This window comes from Talpa europaea, assembly GCF_964194135.1.
Source record: "Talpa europaea genome assembly, chromosome: 7".
NCBI lineage: Eukaryota > Metazoa > Chordata > Mammalia > Eulipotyphla > Talpidae > Talpa > Talpa europaea.
In genome coordinates this window covers 63779423-63800789 of record NC_140074.1, presented here as the reverse complement: position 1 = coordinate 63800789, position 21367 = coordinate 63779423, and the positions used below count along the sequence as shown (strand labels likewise).

General features: G+C 51.1%; 1 protein-coding gene across 6 annotated transcripts in view; it reads right to left on the bottom strand.

Moving 5' to 3' along the window:
- Positions 1–9899: 9899 nt before the first annotated feature.
- Positions 9900–21367, bottom strand: part of RGS3 (regulator of G protein signaling 3) — a gene marked incomplete at both ends in the record, with an annotated part of 117433 nt that continues 105965 nt past the window's right edge. For 5 of the 6 annotated variants that reach the window (XM_084238170.1, XM_084238171.1, XM_084238172.1 and 2 more), the window contains 5 exons: positions 9900–10085; positions 10818–10984; positions 11605–11666; positions 12022–12123; positions 15493–15557. In XM_084238170.1, the coding sequence (XP_084094296.1) occupies positions 9900–10085; positions 10818–10984; positions 11605–11666; positions 12022–12123; positions 15493–15557 (582 nt within the window). Of the gene's footprint in view, positions 10086–10817; positions 10985–11604; positions 11667–12021; positions 12124–12220; positions 12283–15492; positions 15558–21367 lie in introns of those variants that run through there. The other variant, XM_084238177.1, reaches the window with a different exon arrangement.

Here is a 21367-nt window from a genome sequence, read left to right as displayed (position 1 = left end):
AGCTGACTTGTTTGTGTCAATGGACACTAGCAGGTAAGTTTCAGAGGTTTAAAGAACACTTGTATCTGAAAGAAAAAATAACATTAATTCTACACAACACCTTCCAGAAAATAAAAAATGGAACTCCCTATTTGTTTTAGAAAGCCAATCTTAACTTGACATCAAAACCAAAGATAGTACAAAACAAAAAATGTAGAGCAGTGTCTTTCACGTATGTGATGCAAAAATCCTTAACAAAATATTAGCAAATGGAATTCAGCAACATATTAAAAAAGCACACACTGTTACTAAATGAAGTTTATTAAAGGGATGCAAGTCTGCTTCACTACTTCAGCATCAATCAATGCAATATACTGTATTCACAGGCTGGAAATTCATATGACCAAGTGATGCAAAAACCCAAAAAGTATTAATAAAATTCAACATCACTCATGATAAAAAGCCTCAGAAAATTCGGAATAAATAAATAATAAACTTCCTACATATACATAAACTTCCTATGTAAATATATTTGTAAATACAAACATTCTAAAGAAATAAAATAACAACATAAATAAAGAAGCTTCCTAAATTAATAAATAAAACTACAAACACCCAAAATACTATTACTATTGTTACTATTAGGCTTACCAGTGAAAAACCGAAAAAAGGGTCGGCCTCTCTACCTTAGGCAAATCCTCAATGAATTGAAAGCAACTGGGGGAACTTTTTGAAATAATTCTATATTTTGAAATAATTTCATGTTCACGGGAAATTACAAAGATAGTACAGCGAGATCCCACAAATCTTCACCTAATGCCCCCCAATAATTCCATCTTATGTAATTACAGGACAAAATCAAAACCAGGACTCTGACATGGGTACTATGTGTACATGGAGCTCTGTGTCATTTTGTTATGTGTGTAGATTATGTAACCACTAAGAAAATCAAGATGCAGAAGCATTACACCATAAAGATCTCCTGTCCCACACCCGCATCCTCCCTAGTGCCTGGAACAAGGAATCTGCCTAATAAGGAAATCAAGGGGGGAAAATGGCATACAGATCAGAAAGAAAACAATCCCTACTGGTAGATGAGATGATTGTTTATGTAGGGAAACTCAAAGCGTCCACAAAAGAATTCCCAGAACTGTAATTTCAGGAAGGTCACAAGCTAGAGATAGATGTATAAAAATCTATTGTATTTCCATAATCTGAAATGAAACACATGGGAACTGAAGTTAAAATAAAAAATCCTTTATAATCACTAAAAACAAGAATGAAATACTTGGGTGTAAATCTAACAAAACACTTGTATGCTGAAATTGCAAGATGCTAATAAAAGAAATCAAAGGTCTAAATTCATGGGGAGACACTTCACGCTCCTGCATGGCAATATTTACCAGTTCTCCACAGATTGCGATACATGTTGAACGTAATTAATATCAAGATCTCAGGGAGACTTTTGCAGGTTAGGCAAGATTATCCTAAAATTTACACAGAAAGGCAAAGGAACCAGAAGAGTTAAAACACTTTGGGGCGGGGGGGAACCAAAGGGGGAAGATTCACTCTATCTAATTTCAAGACTTATATAATAACCGTAGTAATCAGGACAGTGTGACATTCACAAAGCGATAGAAACATCAGCACAAAACAGAGAATCTAGAAAGACATCCGCACACATATGGCCAAGTGATTTTTGACAGAGGTGCAACAGCAACTCAATGATACCACTTTACACCCCCTAGGATGGTTATGCAATTCTTTGTTTTAAAGATTTATTTATTTTATTTACACAAGCACTGGGTACAGTCAGAAGCGCAGGAGGGTGAGAGAATTCACCAGAGCCAGAGCAGGGAGCAGAACAGGCAGACTGACAAAATACACTGCTGAGGGGAGCAGCGGGCACGGCAGGAGAGGTCTGTGCGCCATGTGGGACCCTCACCGGCAGCCTGGGATCAAACCAGTGCTGCAGAGGCTGTGGGCAGCTTCACAGCCCAGCGCTCAACCGCTGCGACACCAGGGGAGGCCCTGGCTATACAATTTTAAAAAGACAAGGGCTCATTAATATGTGAAAATATTGGAACTCCCGCACTCTGCTGGTTGGAATATAAAATGGTAATTCTAGGTGTAATTTTTAAGAAATTAACAAATCTTCCTGAACAGGAATACCACAAGATCTAGTTTCTCTGCATCCTTGCCAACACTAAATGCCGTTCCTACATTTTATTTGAACTGTTCTAACAGGTGTATGGGGATATCTCACCCAGATCTTAATTTGCATTTCCTTAATAACTTGTGATATTAGACATTCTTTCATGTACTTCTTTGCTACTGTATGTTCTCTTTGGCTAAATGTCTCTTTGTATCTTTTTCCCATTTCTAATTAGAGTATTTGCTTTTTTTCCGGTTGAGTTATGAGAGTTCTTTCTATGTTTGACGTCAGAATGCTTTGTCAGATACATGATTTGCAGATAATTTTAGTCTGTAGCTTGTCTTTTCATTCTCCTAACTTGTCTTTTGTAAAGCAAAGTCTTTTTAATGAGGATCAAATTCAATTTTCCATTTCTCTCTTTTATGTATCATGCTTTTGGTGTTAGGTCTAGGAACTTTTCAACAAGCCTGAGGTGCTAAAGATTTTCTCTTATGCTTTCTTCTAAAAGTTTTAGCATTTTAGATTAAACATAGAATCCATTTCGCGTTAATTCTTGTGTAAGATGTGAGGTTTTGGTGAAAGTTCTTTTTTATTTCATTTGGATGTCCAGTTGCTCCAGTTAAAGACTATCCTAAATGCATTGAATTATTTTTCGCTTCACGAATTTGCATGTCATCCTTGCGCAGGGGCCATGCTAATCTTCTCTGTATCGTTCCAATTTTAGTATATGTGCTGCCGAAGCGAGCACTGCATTGAATTATTTTTCAAAAAACTTTGAGATGTAACCACGTATCCTACACCTATCCTACATTTAAAACACAACCATTTACCACACAATCCCTCAGGGAAGTTCCTAGACATTTATATTCCCAAGAAGTGAAAACTATGTCCATAAAAAATTCTCTATGCAACTGTTCATAACAGTTTTATACGCAATAGCCCCAAACTGGAAACAACCAAAATGTCCCTCAATAGGTGAATGGTTAAATCAACTGTGCGTCCTTACCAGGAACACTAGTCAGCAATAAACAAGATTGAACTACTGATACACACAACGGCTTAGATGGATCTCAAGGAAATTGTGACAAGTAAAAAAAAAAAAAAAGCAGTCTCAAAGGTTACATACTGTATGGCTCCATTCACATACCATTCTGAGCATGACAAAACTACATAGATGGAAAGCGGATTCCTGTTTCTGGGCTCTAGGGAGGGTGGGGTTGTGGGACGGGAGATCTTTGTGGTGTAATGTTCTGTCTCTTGATGTTTGTAGTGGTTACATAATCAACACATGTGACAAAATGACATAGAGCTCCATGTACACATAGTACCCATGTCAGAGTCCTGGTGTTGATGTTGTCCTGAAGTTATGTAAGATGGAACTATGGGGGGAACTAGGTGAATGTTCATGGGACCTCTCTGTACCATCTCACGATCTTTGTAATTTCCTGCAAACATGAAATTATTTCAAAATATACAATTATTTCAAAAAGCTCCCTGGGCTGTTTTCACTTCAGCGAGGATTTTCCCAAGGTAGAGAGGCTGATCCTTCCTGCCACAGAATGGAGGTGGGGGTGACGTGTCACATGGGGTGGATCTGAAACCACAGCGAGGAGCCAAGTCATCACCCAGCTCCTCTGGGATCGGTTGACTCCAGCTGAGCTGCAGAAGCCTCAGGGAGGCTTGTGTGTGTGATGATTGTTGTCCTAAGTCTCTGGATTTGGAGGGGTTTGTTCTGAAGCACTAGTGTGACAATAACTAACACAGGCCCACTTGCCCCCTCTCTTCCTCACTGCTCTAAGAGGGTGGATGTCTGTCGTTGGTGACTGAACAGACAGCTAGATGTCCCCCAACATTTTCTACCCTTCTATTACCTTAGAGTAATAGAACCTATGATTTTTTTCTGGTCCTACATTTCCAGCCTCTCTAGGGATTAGGTGTGTCATGTGACTAAGTTCTGACCAGTGGGATGTAAGAGAAAATGTCATGTGACAGGGAATCTTCTCTAAGAAATAACTGACATTCCCTTTACCTGCCCTTTTCACACTGCCCACTAACGGGAATACAGAAATGATGGCTGGAGCTCAAGCAGCCATTTCGGACATGAGATAGAAGTTACATTTTGAGGATGGCAAAGCAACAAAATAGAAATTAGGGTTTCTGATGATCAAAGAGACACCACACAGTCCTGGGCTACTTAAATCTGAATTTCCTTTATGTGAGACACAATCTTCTCTCTTATGTTTTCTGTCCAGCGCCTGGACCCTATACTATTGCCAGCTCCAGTTGTGAGAACATGGCAGGGCAAGAAGCAAATACAGCCTGAGGAGTCAGAATAAGAGGACTGTTGTGGTGAATTTTGAACATTCTGTAGTTGTTTTTCAGATAGAAAAATTGAGGCCCTGTGAGGGAAGGGTTTGCCCGAAACTGACAACAGAGCAAAACTGGGCAGCGTTTCCTTCCCTCCAGTTCGGGGTCAGCCAGCTTTACCTTTGTTCATCCTCTTCCTCTTTTTTATACCCTCTGGTTGCAAACTGACCTCAGCCCCTGGGCCTGGAAGGGGCTCCTCTGACTACAGCTCGGGGTGTGTGTGTGTGTGTGTGTGTGTGTGTGTGTGTGTGTGTGTCCTGACAATACACACACACACACACCCCCATACAGAGGCACACTTGGCCTGGCTCCCAGCACCTCATAACACACCAAGCACCATTTGTCTCTTTGAAGGTCCTCAGAGTCAAGGAAAAGTTTGATTCCCATGTTTTCCTGAAAAAGAAACCAAGAGAAGGGCAGGACTGGGGGTTCATCTAGGATCACACAAAGGGATTTGAGACAGATCTGGGGTCAGACCAACCACCTGACTTTAGATGCTATTCAATTACCCTTGAAACAGCAGGTAAAGACTCTTTTGCGCCCCCACAGGGACTGGGGCCCAACCCTGCCCTCTTGGGTCCTTGCCCTGGCTGTTGAGTCATGGTTTGTCTGGTTTAGAAACTGGCCCCTGAGCAGATGCGGGGGTGGCTTCCTTCTTTGCAGCTGGTTGGTGCTTGGTCTGACCTCACTGCTGTGCCCGTGTGGGGCACCCCTCCGAGGCTGGCACACTGAGGGTTTAGACATATTACCCCACTGAGTCCACGAGGGTCCCATGAGGGACCATTTTATTCCCATTTTATTCCCATTTTATAGATCAGAAGATTAAGACTCAGAGAGGCCAGGAGACATGTCTCAAAGCTCAAAGGGAACTGAGATTCAGCTCATGACCATATTGCCACTCAAATTTGCACTATTCCTAGACTGTGCAAAGATCCAGGTCCAGGCCGGTGGTGAGGCTGCCTGGAAGTTGGTGATCAGGGTTCCCAATACCTGATCAGCCATGATGTACTTACCCACTTTCTCTGAACCTTGACTTTCTCACTTGTTCAATGAAAACAGCCTGTTGTGAGGATGCTGGCGATAAGGCATGGAATGCCCTCTGTGACCACAGCAATGAGATTTCGTTTGCAACCTGGCCCTGCTCTCCCCAGCCCTAGGCATGCCCTCATGCCCAGTGGGTCGAGCAGCCCCCATCACCTCTTCAGCTCTTTCTCAACCCCATTTTCTACTCCAACCCAAGAAAAGGGCACCCCAGAGGCAAGAGCCTTCCCTCCTGTCAGAAAGAGGACAGGCAAAGCCAGATGTTTCACAGATGTTGCCAATTGTAAGCAAAACAACAGTACACTAGCAAGCACTTCTCTGAGGCCAGGGCCTGCTGCTTGGGGGTGTGAGAGCACTGGGAGGGAGACAGGGGTGTGGGGCTAGATTTGGGGGGGAAGAGTACTAAATCAGAGAGGCTTTCTAGGGTAAGATTCCGTGGGAGGGACTGCTACCAGGTTGAGACAGCAGGTGAGGGCCAGGGGGTGACAAGGGAGGCGAGGGTAGGGAGCTCAGAGGAGGCTGATGAGGGTGAGCTAAGCTTAAGGGAGTGCAGCTGAGGGTCTGGGGAGACTTAGGGACTGATGGGGCAGATGAACCACAGGGGCTACAGCTGACCTGTTTCCATTGCCCCACACCATCCCAGGATCCCAACTGCACAGGGAAAGAACTTTAGAACCCCACACCCAGCCCCTAAGGGGCTCAAAGGCCCTCCTGGGCTGTGTCAGAAGGTAACAAGTTCCCTGTCATTGAAGCAGAAACCCAAGAAGGGACCCAGAGCTGAGCAGCAGTATGGACTGGACAGAGTCTGGGAGGCCCTCTCTGCCCCAAACCAGGCCAGGAGGCCTAGGATGTAAGGGACTAGACAGGCCTCCTCCAGGCACCGACGTTGGCATAGCCAGGCTGAGCCCCTCCTGTGGACATCCAACCAAGGACACAGCGGTGCCCTCTTTCCGTGCCATCTCCAGGTAGTCAGCCAAGCCGACTGGCAGCGGCAAAGGGACGGGCTATTTCTGACTTACTCCCTGGAACAAACTGACTTTGTCTTCCGGCAAAACTGTTCCTGGAGGGACAGGTGTAAGGGCCAGACTGGGCACAGTGCAGGTTTTCTGATCCCATGCAGACCGGGTAAAGGAGGAGTCAGAGTCCTCAGTAGTTTTGCAGGTCTTTTATTTGGGGTTCACCAGGCATATGGCAGGCAGGGGTGCTGGCTGGGGGGCTGGGAGGCCTTTACTCTATCTGGGCTCTCTGGCGTTCTCTGCTTCTGCTTCGGCTTCTCCTTCAGGTTCTACTGCTGCTGCTGGTGCTGCTACTGCTGCTGCTGGTGCTGCTGGCGTCCTCCCGTGACGCCGCCCTTAAAAGCACAGTCTTAGCTCAGCTGAATCCCATCTACCTATGCCCACACCCTATTCCAGGTGCCCGCCATCAGGCATGCATTCAGGACAAGGATCCATCATCTCTCCTGATGGCCGAAGGGCAGAAAAGCCTGACATTCTCTTTACCCTACAACAGGGATGTGGGGTCTGAGGCTAAAGTCTCCCCAGACGCTCTGATCAGGCTAGAGCCAGGCCTGTGTCACTGAAGGATGGGCTTTGCCCATCCCCATGCACCTGAGTGACGCCTGCGCTGCCAGCAGCTCTCACTGAAGGAGCACATCCCTGTGAGGGGCTTGGGGCTAAACATGTCCCAGGCACCACCTCACTGAGCCATCGCAGTCTTGGGGCAGATGCCAACACGCACAATTTAGAGATGAAAAAACCAAGGCAAAGAGAGATCACATGATTTATTCATAGACTCACAGAGAGCAGGAAGTAGTGTGGACAGGGCTCCATCTCTGCTTCCCTCCCTGTGCTCAGTCTTCCCACCTGTGGGATGGAGAGAGCTGACAGCATGACCTCATCGCTCCCAGAACATTCATTGACCAGCCTGGGCTCGCCAGACATAGACCAGCGGGCCTGTGAAAGAAAAGTGGGGTCCATTCCAAACACTGGATTTGGGGGGAGGTGTATACCCCTAGGGGAGCCCAGGCTGGGCCGGGGCAGGAGCATCCAGGCGTGGTTCCAGTCGGCTTTCCAGCTGTTCTCTGCAGCCAAAGCTGCTCTGAGGCTGAGGGACCTGCGTGAGTAATGGAAACCAGGCAGTGGGGCCTTCTGAAATGGGAATTCCATCTGCCTGACTTTGTTCTCCTAGACTTTGGTTTCCAGGGCAACTTGGGGGAGGAGGGAAGGAAAGGTGAAGGGTCTGACCTGAGGCTAAATCCCAGGAACCTAAAGAAAGGGAAGGTGAGTGTCCAGGGCCCAGTGTCTCCTCCAAGAAGAAGCCACGGAGAGGTCAGGCCAGGCTGGGACTCGGAAGTTGTGGGTTCTGTGGCCAACTCTGCCCAAGTCATCTTCGGGGGAACATAAGTGAGAGCGCAGTCCTCAGCTTTCCCAGTGGTCAGGCCCCCACATCTCAGGCCTGGCCAACACCTGAAAGGTACCCTTGTTTGAATCAGGAGCAGAGCTCTGCTGGCCTCAGCTTGTAGCCACCTGAGGCACAGGTGGCTCAAAAGGTGGGGAAGCCCCGCCCCATTTACGGTGCCAGCAGAGCTCACTGGCAGGCACAGCCCCAGGCCCCCGAGACCAAGCCCCACTCCTGAAGAAAAAGGTCCAGGGAAAAAGGTTGTAACATGCACTGAGCACCTACTATATACCAGGCCCCCAGATGCCCTTCTTGTGCCGGGGCACACGAGGAGACAACGGGCCTTGCCCAGGAAGGCCAGTGAGGGGAGGTAGGGAGGAGAGCGCACACCCAGTCCTATGTCCTTTGCATTCCCAAGTCTCCAGTGGGGAGACCTGAACCCAGGTCCCCACGCAGGGAATAAGATGCAAGGAGACTGGGCCCCTGGCCGCCTGCAGCAATCCCATCTGGATTTACGCCAGCCCAGCTGAGCCAGGTCCTGCTGCAGGTCATGCCCTGGCCACTGGCCCCAGACTCTGGCAGCTTGGAGGTATGAGGATCAGGGTGAGCTTTAGCATCAGCTTAGCCTGAGTTCCAGTCTCTCTTCTTCCCCTTTAGGTAAGTGCTTCAGGGCCTCTCTTGCAGTGTGGCTTCAGACCAGGATACTCCTAAATTTGCACCTCTGTTAGGCACAGGGGAGGAAGCCCTCCCCAGGGCCACAGAGACTCATGGGAACTCTACCTCCTGGCAACTTCTCAGCAACTCCTGTCCTTAAGGCCTCACCCATTTCTGCCAGCCAACTCTGTGCCATCTGAAAGTCCTACTAGACCCCCCGGTGTGGTGGGCAGAGAAGTGAAGTAACTTGCTGAAGGCCACATAGCCAGGGGAGGTGCAGGCGAACTCCATCCTCTAGAGAACGGCCAGCCAGACACAGGATTAGGCTGACCCTGTTTCTGCTGTTTGCCAACTGTATGGCCTTGGACAAGTCACCTTATATCACTGGACTGTGCTCTCCTCGTCTATACAGTGGGGACAAACCCCCTCCCCAGGCTTGTGGAGAAGCAGAGATGGGAATGGAGTGAGCACGGCAGAGCTCCTGGCCCACAGGGCAGCTCCCACTGGGTAGCATGTCTGTGGCTCCAGGATGAGTCAGGTGATGGCAGGAGAGAAGCTGGACTGGCAGTCCAGTCACCAACCCTCCTGTCCTCATTTACCGGGTCTCAAAACCAGGACCACACACATCAAGAAATAATATTTTATTTACTCTGAGACTTGGCTACCAGGTGGTATGAGGGCGCCAAGCTTTCCCAGAGCCACAAGGGACACTTGACCCAGAGCTGCTGGAATCCGTGAGAGGTCAGACTGCAGTCCATGCCCCTCAGGCCCTGCAAGAAGACCCAGCTGCCTGTCACTGGTGCCGAGGACCAGGAATCCCCTGATGCTGGAAAGTGGTGCTCACCTTCTCTGTAAGGTGGCTGTTCACAAGGCAGTGGATAAAATATTGCACTTGTAAATTAGGAAAACTGATGAGGCAAAGGTGTCCCGTTACAGGACAACGTGCTGTTGAAATAAATAAAACCCAGGCAAGGGTCTGAGTTGCGAGACCCATAGAGGACCCCTGAGGCCAGCTCGGGGTCCTCTGCCACATCAGCCAGTTCTTTGAGGAACTTGGTCAACTCAGAGTCTCCTTAGCAGGGAACAGCAGCTCTGGATCTGGCTCAGCCAGGGTCTCCAACCTGCCAAGGCCTTGGAGCCCCCTTGTACCGGTACAGTGGGGACCCCCCCGCGCCCAGGCCAGTCCCTCTACTCCTCCAGACAGACACCTCCGGGAGGCGTGCTTGCCCCCTCTGTTGCAGAGGGAAGGGAGGCAGCTGGGGGGGGGTCCCGGCCTGCATTGTGTGAACAGTGCCTTTGGCAGCCCCTAAAGTGGAGGACTCATCTTCTTCTGGTTAATGAGGTCCAGGTAGGGGTCCGAGCGGAGGAAGCGTGGGTATGAATCCTTTTCCATGAGCCCAAAGATGCGCTTCTGTGCTAGATCGAAGCAGCCCCGCGTGACACTCTGCAGGTTGCCCTTGGTGTGCTCCCGCGTGGAAGAGTCCAGGTTTACCTGCCGAATAGGAGGGTGGCATGGTCAGGGGGCTGACCCTGGGGGCCGAGAATGGGGGACAGGGACTCAGCTGCCCATCTCAAGCTTCAGAGTGGAACCCCGAGTCAGTGGATTCCAGTCCGGCTTGGTCACTTACTGCAGCACTGGTAGTTTGTGGGGTCTGAAAACCAAGTCTGGGGTCAGGCTGCTTGTGCCAGTCTCAGCACTGCCACATGGAGGAATGTGACCTTAAACTAATCACTGATGTGCCCTGAGCCCCGGTGGTCTTATCTACAGGCTAGGAATAACAGGAGTCCTCAAAGGGTTGTAAAAATCAAGCCAGATCATCCTTAATAACTAGATAGGGATTAAAGGAATAGATCAACCCCTCGGACTTCGCAGACAGTAAGCGCTCAATAGGTACTAGCTACTGTGCTTAGGTTCTCAGGGACCATCTCCTTAGTTTCAAAGTGAAGATAACATTAAAACCTATTTTGCAGGTTTTCATGAGGGCTAAAGACACGCATAGAAAGGGCTGAGCACACACCTGGTACACAGCGCCTTCATGGTGGCCGTTGCTTATATCCGCAGAATTCCTTCCTTCCCCTGAGCCCAGCTTGCTTCCTTTCTACCCTAGGTACTCTGGCCTCTTCCATTCCTGAGCTCCTCCCTGAGACTGTCAGGCTCCTCCAATCATGGAGGGACCCCTGGCCATGGGGTGTGGAGGCCTGAGGGTCCAGGCTGAGGTCCTACCTCCTTGCAAGCCTGGGTTGCGATGTACTCAGCAAAGATCTTCTTGGCTTTGGCTGTCATCTTGGACTGTGATTTGACCTTCTTGAAGTCCTCACATGCCAGCCAGAATTCCAGGTTCTCCTCACTAAATTCAGTGCGAAGGAAGTTCTGGAACATTGCTATCCCATCTGCAAGGGAAAGTGCAGACCCTGGAGTTAGAGACAGAACCAGACCCTTGTGCCCTAGGGAGCCCCACCATACCTTCCTTGGGCCTCTAGGGTAGAGATGCTAGGAGTTCAGTAAGATGACCCACTCCCAGAAGCCAGGAGCTCTGGGCTATGGCACCACCCCCGCCATTGCCTCTCTGTGGGCCGTGGTCAGGTCTTCCCCCAATCTCTGCCTCAGTTTCCTCATCGGTAAAATGGAGCGCATCAGCCTCAGCTCCCGGAGCCTGTAGGACCAGAGGAGGTCCTGCCCGTGAGACGATGGGCACATCTGGCCAGTATAAGCTCCCAGTACATGGAAATGTTTATTGTTATTCTGGGAATATGGGTATGAGCACACAGGTCCCAAGGGCCTCTCTCAGGCAGTGCCAGCTCCCATGGATGGGGAGGGGCTGGCAGGAGCCAGCTCCAAGACCAGACCAAAGGCCTCGGCCTCTCCCACGCCAGGGACACCTGGCTGGGCCCAAAAGCGAGGGAAAGGCAACCTGTCCAGGACAAGGCAAATCCTGAGTGTGGGAGTGGGAAGGAGAGAGGAGGGAGAAAATAGGATAGAGAGGGAAATAGGCCTCTTGGCCCCCACTTACATTTGTCAAGCAGCAGCTTCTCCAAGGACTCGCCCCACTTGAGGGCTTCCTCCGAGGTAGGCCTGAGGGACAAGGTAAGGGGTGTAGTGAAGGCTCAGTGAGGCTGGGAAAAGTGGGGTGGCTGGGGTTGGGCAGTCTCCATTAGCAGACCTTGGCCCAGGTGGCAGCCTGACTGACGAGACCAAGAGGGGGCCTACCCCTTTTTTGGGGGTCGGCATCACATCTAATCCCCACCTCCATTCCTGGCTGCGGTCCTCAGCACTGCTGTTTGTGGGTACCAGGTTCCCTCAAAGAGAACCTCCATCTCCTCCAGAGCATGGTCAAGCCAACAGAACCCCCCTCTCCCCCCGAGTCCTCTTCTCCCAGAGACCTGTAAGAATGGGGGGGTGGGGGTCAGGGATGTCAGGGAGTACCTACTTCAAGGACTTCATCATTTTGTCTGCCTTGCCCGCTGGCTGGGCCCCAGGGGACTCGTTTCGCCGCCTGAAGATGGCCAGCTTGTTCTTCATGTCCTTGGCTCTGGGGGCAGAAGCAGAGGAGGTGTTCGGTCAGCCTGGCACATTCAATCCCTGCAAATTCAGGGTGTGGAGGGTGTGGCTGGGGCTGGGGCACCTACTCCTTCATCGTGTGCCGCCTCTGGAGGTTCCCGTTGCGTGTGAGGTACATGCCTCGCAGCATCTCTGCAGGGCCCCCCTTCGGGGCCCCAGGGAGGGTCTGCAGGGAGCACCCTGGGCTCCCGACTCCCACTCGCGTCCAGGGCCCAGGGCAGCAAGGGGCGGGAGCAGCCGAGCGCTCGCCGGGATCCCAGCCGGACGACTGGACGGCCAGGCACAGGCCGGGCTGGGACTCGGCCGGGAGGAGCCAGGAAATGGGCGGGACAAGAGGTGGAGCGGAAAAAAATCCCTCCCGGCCAACCCTGAGAGGGAGCCCGGAAAGGGGCATGTGTCTGCGAGGGGCAGCCTCTGGGGCCCGCCCCGGCAGGAAGCCAGACCCTGTTATTTGTGACCGGCCTCCCCGTTACCATGGCAGCGCCAGGGGAAGGAGGAGAAAACAAGTCAGCAAATTGCCGGGAGGGTAGGAGCCAGGGCGGGGAGGGCCTGCCCACCGGAGTGGCGGGACGGGCTATTTTTAGCCCAGAACCATTTTTAGCCTTGGCACACCCCCCACCCCCACCCCGGGCAGCGGATTTCAGAGCTGAGTGAAGCTGGCAAGAAAGAGGTTGAAGCCCCCCCACCCTGGTCCCCAGGCCCCCAGCAGAGGTGTCTCCACAAGATCTCCAGCCAGCCAGCCCCCCAGCTTCAGTCGCTGGCTCCGGGACAGCCCCCATGAATTTGCAGGCTTGTCCGGAGGTCTTTGTACAACTTGAAACCAGAATCACTTCAGAAGTACAAATGCTGTAACCTTGGAAAAACGCCACTGAAAAAATGTAATTGCATTTCTTTTTTAACGCACATTTAGATTTGTGCTTTTTGAAAGATAATTTTTCAGTTCGAAGTTTTGGTCCCCATTCTTCTAATGGAAGGTAAAAAACGCTGCCTGGAACCCGGAGTGAAAATTTAAAATTTTAAAATTAGCCATCAGCTAAGTAAGTGTAAAAGAAATTTCACTCACTCAACTTTGCCTTGCATTGTGTAAATTTGTATGATTTATACTTCTGAAGTTATTCCAGCTTCAAACTGTGCTGAGACTAAGGGGACACCTCGTGTAATTAGGGGAAGTGACTCTTGGGGGCAGCTTCAAATCCCAGCTCCAGCAGTTACCACCAACTGTGTGCCCTTGCTCAAGTTCCCTAACCTCTCTGGATATCAGGCAGTTTCATCTGTCAAACAGGCATGCTGGAGTTGCTTCAAGGCAAGGAGAATACGCATATCAAACAGTGTCGGGGCAAAATAAACTTCAGGTAAGGTAAGGCGCTGACCCCGACATGTCCAGAGGGTCTGGAGTGGTGGCCCTGAGATGGGGACCCTACTCTATCAAGTTCCATGCCAATGAGACAAAGCCCAGGAGTCCCGGGATCAGCCTGGCTCAGCGTGGCCTGGGTGGCTGGAATGAGACAGCAGGGCTTCCTGGGGACTCCCTCTGTCTGAGAGCCCACTGCTCCAGGCCCAAACCAAGTGAGGACACAGAAGCCCAGAGAGGGGTCAGGGGTATGCTTGAGGTCCAGCCTGCAGGCACCTCCATTCACGTGGACCCTTGCCAGCTCAGAGCCTACCAGGCACTGGCCAGAGGGGGCCAAGCCTTCTCTTCCTGCCCAGCTGCCCCCAGGCTGGCTCAAGGCTGCAGTGCACAGATCCTCAGAAGGGATCTTAGAAGTCCGCAGTAGCAGTCAGAGGGGCCTTTATGTGCCACGTGGGCCCAGAGGCAGAACAAGGATCCACGTAAGGAACAAGCACTTTTTCTCCAGTCATGAAGAGACAGGATGATTGGCCTGTGGAGAACGGGCGCCCGTCAACAGGGGTTCAAAGGCCACTTAACAGAGGTGTTGTGGAAAGGGACGCCTTCAGAGTGCTCTACATTGAGCTGAAAAATAGGCTCTAAAGAAAAAAATATTATTGTATTGTAATACACTATTGATGTGTTTTGATTTTAATTAATACAATGTGTTAATATATATTTTTGGAGCTGCATGCTAGATTCTAGCTCTACCTCTTGCTGTGTGACCTTGGACAAGGAAATTCTTTCTGCTCAGTTTACTCATTTGTAAAACAGGACAAATAAGAAAAAAAAAAGGAAAAATGATAAAGGTTAAATTTTATGGCATATGCCAATGTACATAGAACAGTGCCTGGCACAATAAATATCAGTTAGTTTTATTATCCTGGATTCTAAGAGCCCTCAGTTAAATAAACTTTTAAGAATGTGAGCTTCAGGCATTCAAAAGGCAGCGCCTTCTCTGGCGGGCAGCCAGAGTTGGTGGACCAGGACAGCTCCAGCACCCTGGACAACTTCCAATGCCGCCACTGTTTCACCCCTGGGAACAACACCCATAGCAGCCTGAACCAGATGGCTGGTGCAGAGGACTGTTTTGCTAGTGCATTTCTCCTTCCCTAGAAAGCGCTATTGTTCCTGGTTCAAGAATTGAGAGAAGCCTGCAGTTTCTGCAGGAAGCCGGAGGAGTACAGGGGAACTGGGGGCAAGAAAGGTCTTTTAGGGTAGTGGACCCCAGTCAAGGTTGACAGCAAGAAGTTTGCAGGAGGCATATGGGAAGGGCTCCCCCAAAAGGGTTGGCACCATGTACACCCTACTTCCTTCTTCTCTATTCCACTAAGCAGTATCCAGGGTGTTGGGGTACAAAGAGTCCTGAGGAGAACCCCCACGCCTCCAGCTCACTGGCACTCTCACAAACCTCCACAATGAAAGTATAAGGAGCCCTGAAGCTGGCCAGAAAGCCTTGGATTAAGCTATCTAGACCAGCAGCGCCCCCTCCTGGCCATGCCAGAGACTGTTAGCCTTCAAAAGCACGAGGACAAAGGGGAATCCCTTTAATGGGTCAGTTCAGCCCTGTCTCAGGTTACTCATAGCCCCACAGGGAGCAAGGAAACCTCTGAGGTCACTCAGCGTCTGCTAGACTCAAGGGTTGGGCTGAGGCCAGGGCAACCTAGCGGGTTGTGTCTGCTTTGTTTCCTGTGACTTCCAAGTGCTGAATCAATACCTTGCCTGGCACTGGGTGGCTGCTGAGGGCACTGCAGAATGCTCAAGGCCCTGCTGACCCCACCCTAGGGCCACTGCTAAGTCCTAAGATCCTATTGCTCACTGTCTGTCGGGGCAGGACTGGGGCAGCCTCTTCTCCCCACCTGTACCCTTGAAGGAGAGACAAGCCCAAGAGTAGAGAAGAAAGAAGGGTGCAGGGAGCCTCCCTGATTGCCAGGGCGGAGCTATCCAACGTACAAGTTTTTGCTCTTTCTCTTCTGGGAGCCTTCATCATTGTCCCCAACTGTGTCGGCCCCACTCGTCTGCAGAGAAAAGAAAGACATGCTGTGATCTGGGCATCCAGAGGCTGCTGTCTGAGCAAAAACAGGCTGGCGGATCCAAGAGCTCCGAGAGCCAGCCCACCTCACTCCCAAACTTCCCACCACTTGCAGAACAGGGAAGGGAGGAAGACCATGCAATGGGGAGCTGCTTATGCAGGTACTGGAGCCAGCCTGACAGCACCTCTAGCCAGAGGGTTCTCCTGGTGCACCTAGGCACCCAGCTAGGGAGCAGAAGCCAAAGACATAGTCGTGATGGCAGTCCCTATTGTAGGCTGGAGATCAGGGGTCCTGTCGGGATTCCGCTGTGTGACCTCAGAGTTGCTATCCCTCTGAGCCTCTAGATCTTATTTTCAAAATCAAGATTTCAATGACTGACTAACTTAGGATTCTGAGGTTTGAATGACACTTGAGATTGGACAGCTGTGCATAAGATGAACTTACACAAGCCTAAGAGCACCTCTCTTGCCTGAAAGTTTTCCATGGCTCCCTAGCGCCCTTGGGATAATGTCTAAACTCTGTAACATGACATACAGAATCTATCAGCTTAAGGTCTGGGCAGTACATTCCATTTTAATAGCAGATACAAATCCTTCAGTTATGCTTCCAGCCTGACCCCTGCTCCTGCCACCTCCTTGAGCTGCCCTCCGATCAGAAAAACGTCTTCACCTGCCCTGTCTCCCCCTTTAGGCCCTCAAATGTGCTATTCCTTCCATGAAGGCTGCTTTTGTGACTTTCCCACTTCCTTTTCCTCCAATCTTGGAAAATACCTAGAGTTTGGGTAAGTAGTTTAAATGCTTTCTCCTCTGGGAAGCCCTCCCTGACTGCTAGACCACATTCGTGCCCCTCACCCCTTTGGAGGTCTCCACCACACACAAAATGACGTGTTCCAAATCGGTCTCCTCTGCCCCACTGTCAGTTCCCAAGAGTGCCGCAGCCTCTGCAGCACCGGTTCGACCCCCGGCCGCCAGTGAGGGTCCCACATGGCGTGCAGACCTCTCCTGTTGCACCCACTGCTCCCCTCAGCAGTGTACTTCGGTCCATCTGCCTGTTCTGCTCCCCGCTCTGGCTCTGGTGAATTCTCTCACCCTCCCGCGCTTCTGACTGTACCCAGTGCTTGTATAAATAAATAAATAAATCTTTTTTTTTAAAAAAAAAAAGTACAGCTTCTGTCTGCCTCACACATGTTAAAGATCTCATAAATATTTGTCAAATAGGGCCTCCTGGTGGTGCAGCGGTTGAGCGCTGGGTTGCGAAGCTGCCCGCAGCTTCTGCAGCGCCGGTTCGATCCCCGGCTGCTCCCTGGCCACCGGAGAAGGGTCCCACATGGCGCGACAGACCTCTCCTGCCGCCCGCTGCTCCCCTCAGCAGTGTGCTTCGGTCCTTCTGCCTGCTCTGCTCCCTGCTCTGGCTCTGGTGAATTCTCTCACCCTCCCGCGCTTCTGGCTGTACCCAGTGCTTGTATAAATAAATAAGTAAATCTTAAAAAAAAAAAATTTGTCAAATAAATTAATCAAGGGGGGAGGGAATTTGACAGTGGTCTTGAGGCCCTCACTGCTTGATTCAAGACCTGCCACTTTATCCCCCAGTGTCCCCTGGCAGCCCACAGCCTATGTACTCCACAGCCCTCTCCCTGCTTTACCTCTGCTGTGCTCCCTGCTGGAATGCCCTCTCTCCACTCCTCCCCAGCCTCTACCTCCTCCTCTGCACTCCTCCTTCTTCCAGACCACTCTAGATTGCCCCCATCTCTATGAGGGCCACCCTCTGCCTCGCTAGCCCTGTCTATGCTTGTCCTTTTGCCCCTGTGGGAGACCCAGGGCCCCAACAGTGCTACCCCAGAGCAAGACCCCCAAAAATACTCAGAGATGGCACAGGAGCTACACCTTGGGGTAGGCTGGCCATGGACACTGTGTCCCAAGACAAGACAGAAGGCAGCCACGTGCGGATTTCAGTCCTGAATCCTCATGAGTCCCACTCTGGACCTCAGTGTCCTCATTTATGAAGCAAAGATGAGCTTTGTTGTGATAATTATCAATGTTGTGATAATTCTGGAAAGAAAAGTGACCTTTTCCAGATAAAGCCAGCAGGGAGGAGCTCCTCCTAATGCCAGTAGAGCTTCCTCAATGGGTGGATAGATGAGTAAAAACTTCATTTATGGAATTCACACTATAGGGCTGACCCGCAAATGGGCCGAGTCCAGAAACTGTCATTCATCTTTATATTAAGCCCATAAAGTAAAAGGAGGCTCAAGAAGTTATTAAGGGCCTCCCTGGTGGCACAGCGGTTGAGCGCTGGGCTATGAAGATGCCCACAGCCTCTGTAGCACCGGTTCGATCCCCGGCCACCGGCGAGGGTCCCGTATGGCATGCAGACCTCTCCTGCCGCGCCCACTGCTCCCCTCAGCAGTGTACTTCATCAGTCTGCCTGCTCTGCTCCCCGCTCTGGCTCTGGTGAATTCTCTCACCCTCCCACGCTTCTGACGGTACCCAGTGCTTGTATAAATAAATAAATTTTTTAAAAAAAGAAGTTATTAAGTCGCTTGCTCAAGGATACTCTGCACCTAAGTGACAGCTGGAATTCTGGTTGAATTGAGACCTGTGTTTCTCCACCAGAGGACACTGTTCCTCAAATGCAAGGATAGGACACACTTTGAATGTTTTCAGTGCAAGAGTCAGGGGAGTAGCCGCCTCCTTCCTGAGTATGCTGTGCTACCAGGATTGTAAACATGCGTGTGTACGTGCGCATGTAGGCACACACCGATGTGGTTTGTCACTCCAGGCATGGGTACAGGGCCTGTTTCCACCAATTTCAGAGAGGTTTTCTCACTCTCAGCTTTAGCTTCCTTAGCTGTAGCACCGATTTGGAGATGGCCACCCACTTTCCAACGGGCAGATACGCCAGGATTAAATTTGGGCCCCAGTGGCCCAAGCCTGGCACACTGTGCCTTCAACAACCAGGGGCTGTCTGTTGCCCACTGTTAGTGCGGGCATCCCTTGCACACCGGGCTGTGGTCACAATGACCTGGTGAGGCAGTGGCCGGAGCCCCCACCCGTGGGAAAGGGCCGCAGGCGCTGGGCTTCCTCCCATTCTAACATCAGCTTCCGCACTTTATCGGCCCCACACAATGGGCCTGGGGACCACTCCCGCCCAGCCCGCCACCCCCAGCCTCTGCACTGCTGGGAAATGGGCTCTTCCTCCCATTGCTCGGAGGGGGTCATCTTCGGCAGGGACAGACTCAAGCCAGTCGACCTGATTGAGGGGCCAGGCGCATGGAATGTGCCCCCGGAGCAGCCGGGGAAACCAGGCACCAAGAGGGGCCTGCGGGCCAGGAGGAGAAGAAACTGAGATGGAAAATCGGGGTTCTGATTTCTAGCCCCCGAGTGGGCCCCCAGGCTCCTCTCCAGAGGCTACAGCTCGGCCTGCTCAGCACCCAGCATCCAGCATCTGCTCCCGCTGTTGCGCTACACTGCATGACCCCCACCTTGTGCTGAAAGGCAAATGGAGACAGCCCAGAACTACCCGGGCCTCCCTTCACTGTCAGCAGGACTTTCTGGGGCCTGACCAGCTCTCACCCAGCCACCTTCAGCACTGGGAGCTGGAGAAATCTCATTCTTATTGTAACTATAACAACAGCAGTGGCTAAGTATGTAGGCCCTATGCTGCCTGGATGGGACTCCTAGCTTAGTCACTTACTAGCTAATTGACCTTAGCCAAGTTGCATCTCCTCTCTGCCTTCCTTTCTTTATTTGCGAAATGAGGGTAATCATGGACTGACCTCACAGAGCTGTTGAGAGGAATCACTGGGCTAACACAGGCTAAGTGCTCAGCCCAGTGCCTGGCACGTGTAGCCCTTGATAAGGGAGTGCTATTGTGGACACTGCTATTGTTTGTAGAGCACTCACTATCTATGAGTCAGGCACTGTGCTCAACTTATCCTATTTAACCTCTGTGATAATTCAAACAGCTTAGAGCTAAGGACACTGAGGCCCAGAGCAGCTGTCATATATGTCTGGAGGTAGCAGAGAATTTCAGGCTCCAGAGGCCATGGTGATGCAGGGCCTGCTGTGGTTTCCCTGTTGCTCCTGATCTGACCTCTGGGGTTGCCTGGCCAAGCCTGGCTGCCCTTTCTGACCAGGCCTAGCCTGGTAGGTCCCACAGTACCTTGTGGAAACACAGGTTCTACTTATTTGTTCAGACATAGGACATAATACTTCTTTAGCTTTTCTAAAACAGAAGGCTGGAAGGTACTGTCACATGTTAGAGCTGGAACAGTATAGAGGCCCTCATATCTGACCTCCAGGCTAGGCCTCTGCCCCCACAACCCTCTGCCCTAGCCAGTCTCCTGCAGCCAGAAGAGAGAAGGGAGATTGGCCAGGGTGGGACAATGGCTTCTGCTCTTCTCACTGGAGTGAGCCATGTCAGGCTTGGATGGAATATAATGGCAGCATCCTGCCAGTGGGAACCCTGGCACCAAAGGGGAAGCTGGGAGACAGTTAGTCCAGGCCTGCTGGACTCCTCAGACCCTGGGCCTGAGGCTCTGCCTTGCCAGGGAGCAGCCATCAAGACGGGCAGCTGGCAGCAGAGGGCACTGCAAGACAACTCAATTCAGGGCAAGGAGCCAGACCCCTGGGTGACCCAGGGGGTAACCTTGGCGGTGTGTGGGGCATTGTGGGGGGTGGGGTGTCTCTCCTCACTGGGCCTCAGAAGGTCCAACGTAAGGTCACCTGAACAGACTATCTCTCAGGTCAATCTGGTTCAGACACTCCTACTTTAACTGCTCAGAGTCCAAGAGAGCAGGATGGGCAACATGGAGCCATCAGCCAGTGACAGGCATCCTGCCTCTGGGGTAGACTCAGTTTAGCCACACAGAAGCACCAGGACCAGCCCAAGTTCTCACCAATCCTGGCTGGCCTTCCTGGCTTCCACATCATGACAGGATCACTGACACAGGCACAGCACTTTCTGTCTACTGCAATCTTCTTCAATCCCTGGGACAAGTCCATGAAGACTTAGCACTCCCATTTTGTAAGAGAAACCTGAAACTCAGAGAGAGAGCTAAAACTCGGCCAAGGCCTCAGCACCAAGAAGCAGGAAGTGGAGCTGGACTTGAACCTGGGTCTGCTCAACTCCATAAGCCTGAAAATATCACCCCTTTCCTCTTCTCCTCTTTCTGGAAACAGTGGCCTGTCAGCATTGGCTGACATTCCTGGGAAAGCGAGGTCCAAGCCGGAAAGATGGGAGTAATAGGGGGACGTGCTGTCTCCCCTGCCTGCCAGCACCCCTCCACTGCCTCTCAGCAGCAAGAGGAGCAGGTCTGGGGTAGAACCAGAGAACGCTGGATGAAGGTGAGGTCACTGTCCAGGTGCCTCAGTGTCTCACTTCTTCCTGGGCCTTAGGTTCTCTACTGAATGACAAGTCCAACTGGTCCCGCCTGATAGTGAGCCGTGACGGCCAGATTAGGAGCTAGAGGTACTTGGGACTGTGGAGGTAACTGTTATACTCTTGCCACTCCTCCTCACCCTCATCTCCATCAACATGATTCCTGTTTATGGAGCAACTGCAGACGCTGAGCGCCAGGCACTGCCCTCAACCCCGTACCCAAATGGGGCTATTTAATCCTCCCAGCAGCCCTGTGAAGGAGGTATTATTACCGTGCCCATCTCACTGGTGAGGCTCAAAGAAGAGCAGGGACTTGCCCAAGACCCACCGCCAGTGAGGGATGGATAAGACCTGGGTGAGGGTACAGAACTCACTGTCCCTTGACAAGATCAGGATTCTTCCTGAAGCTGGCGGGA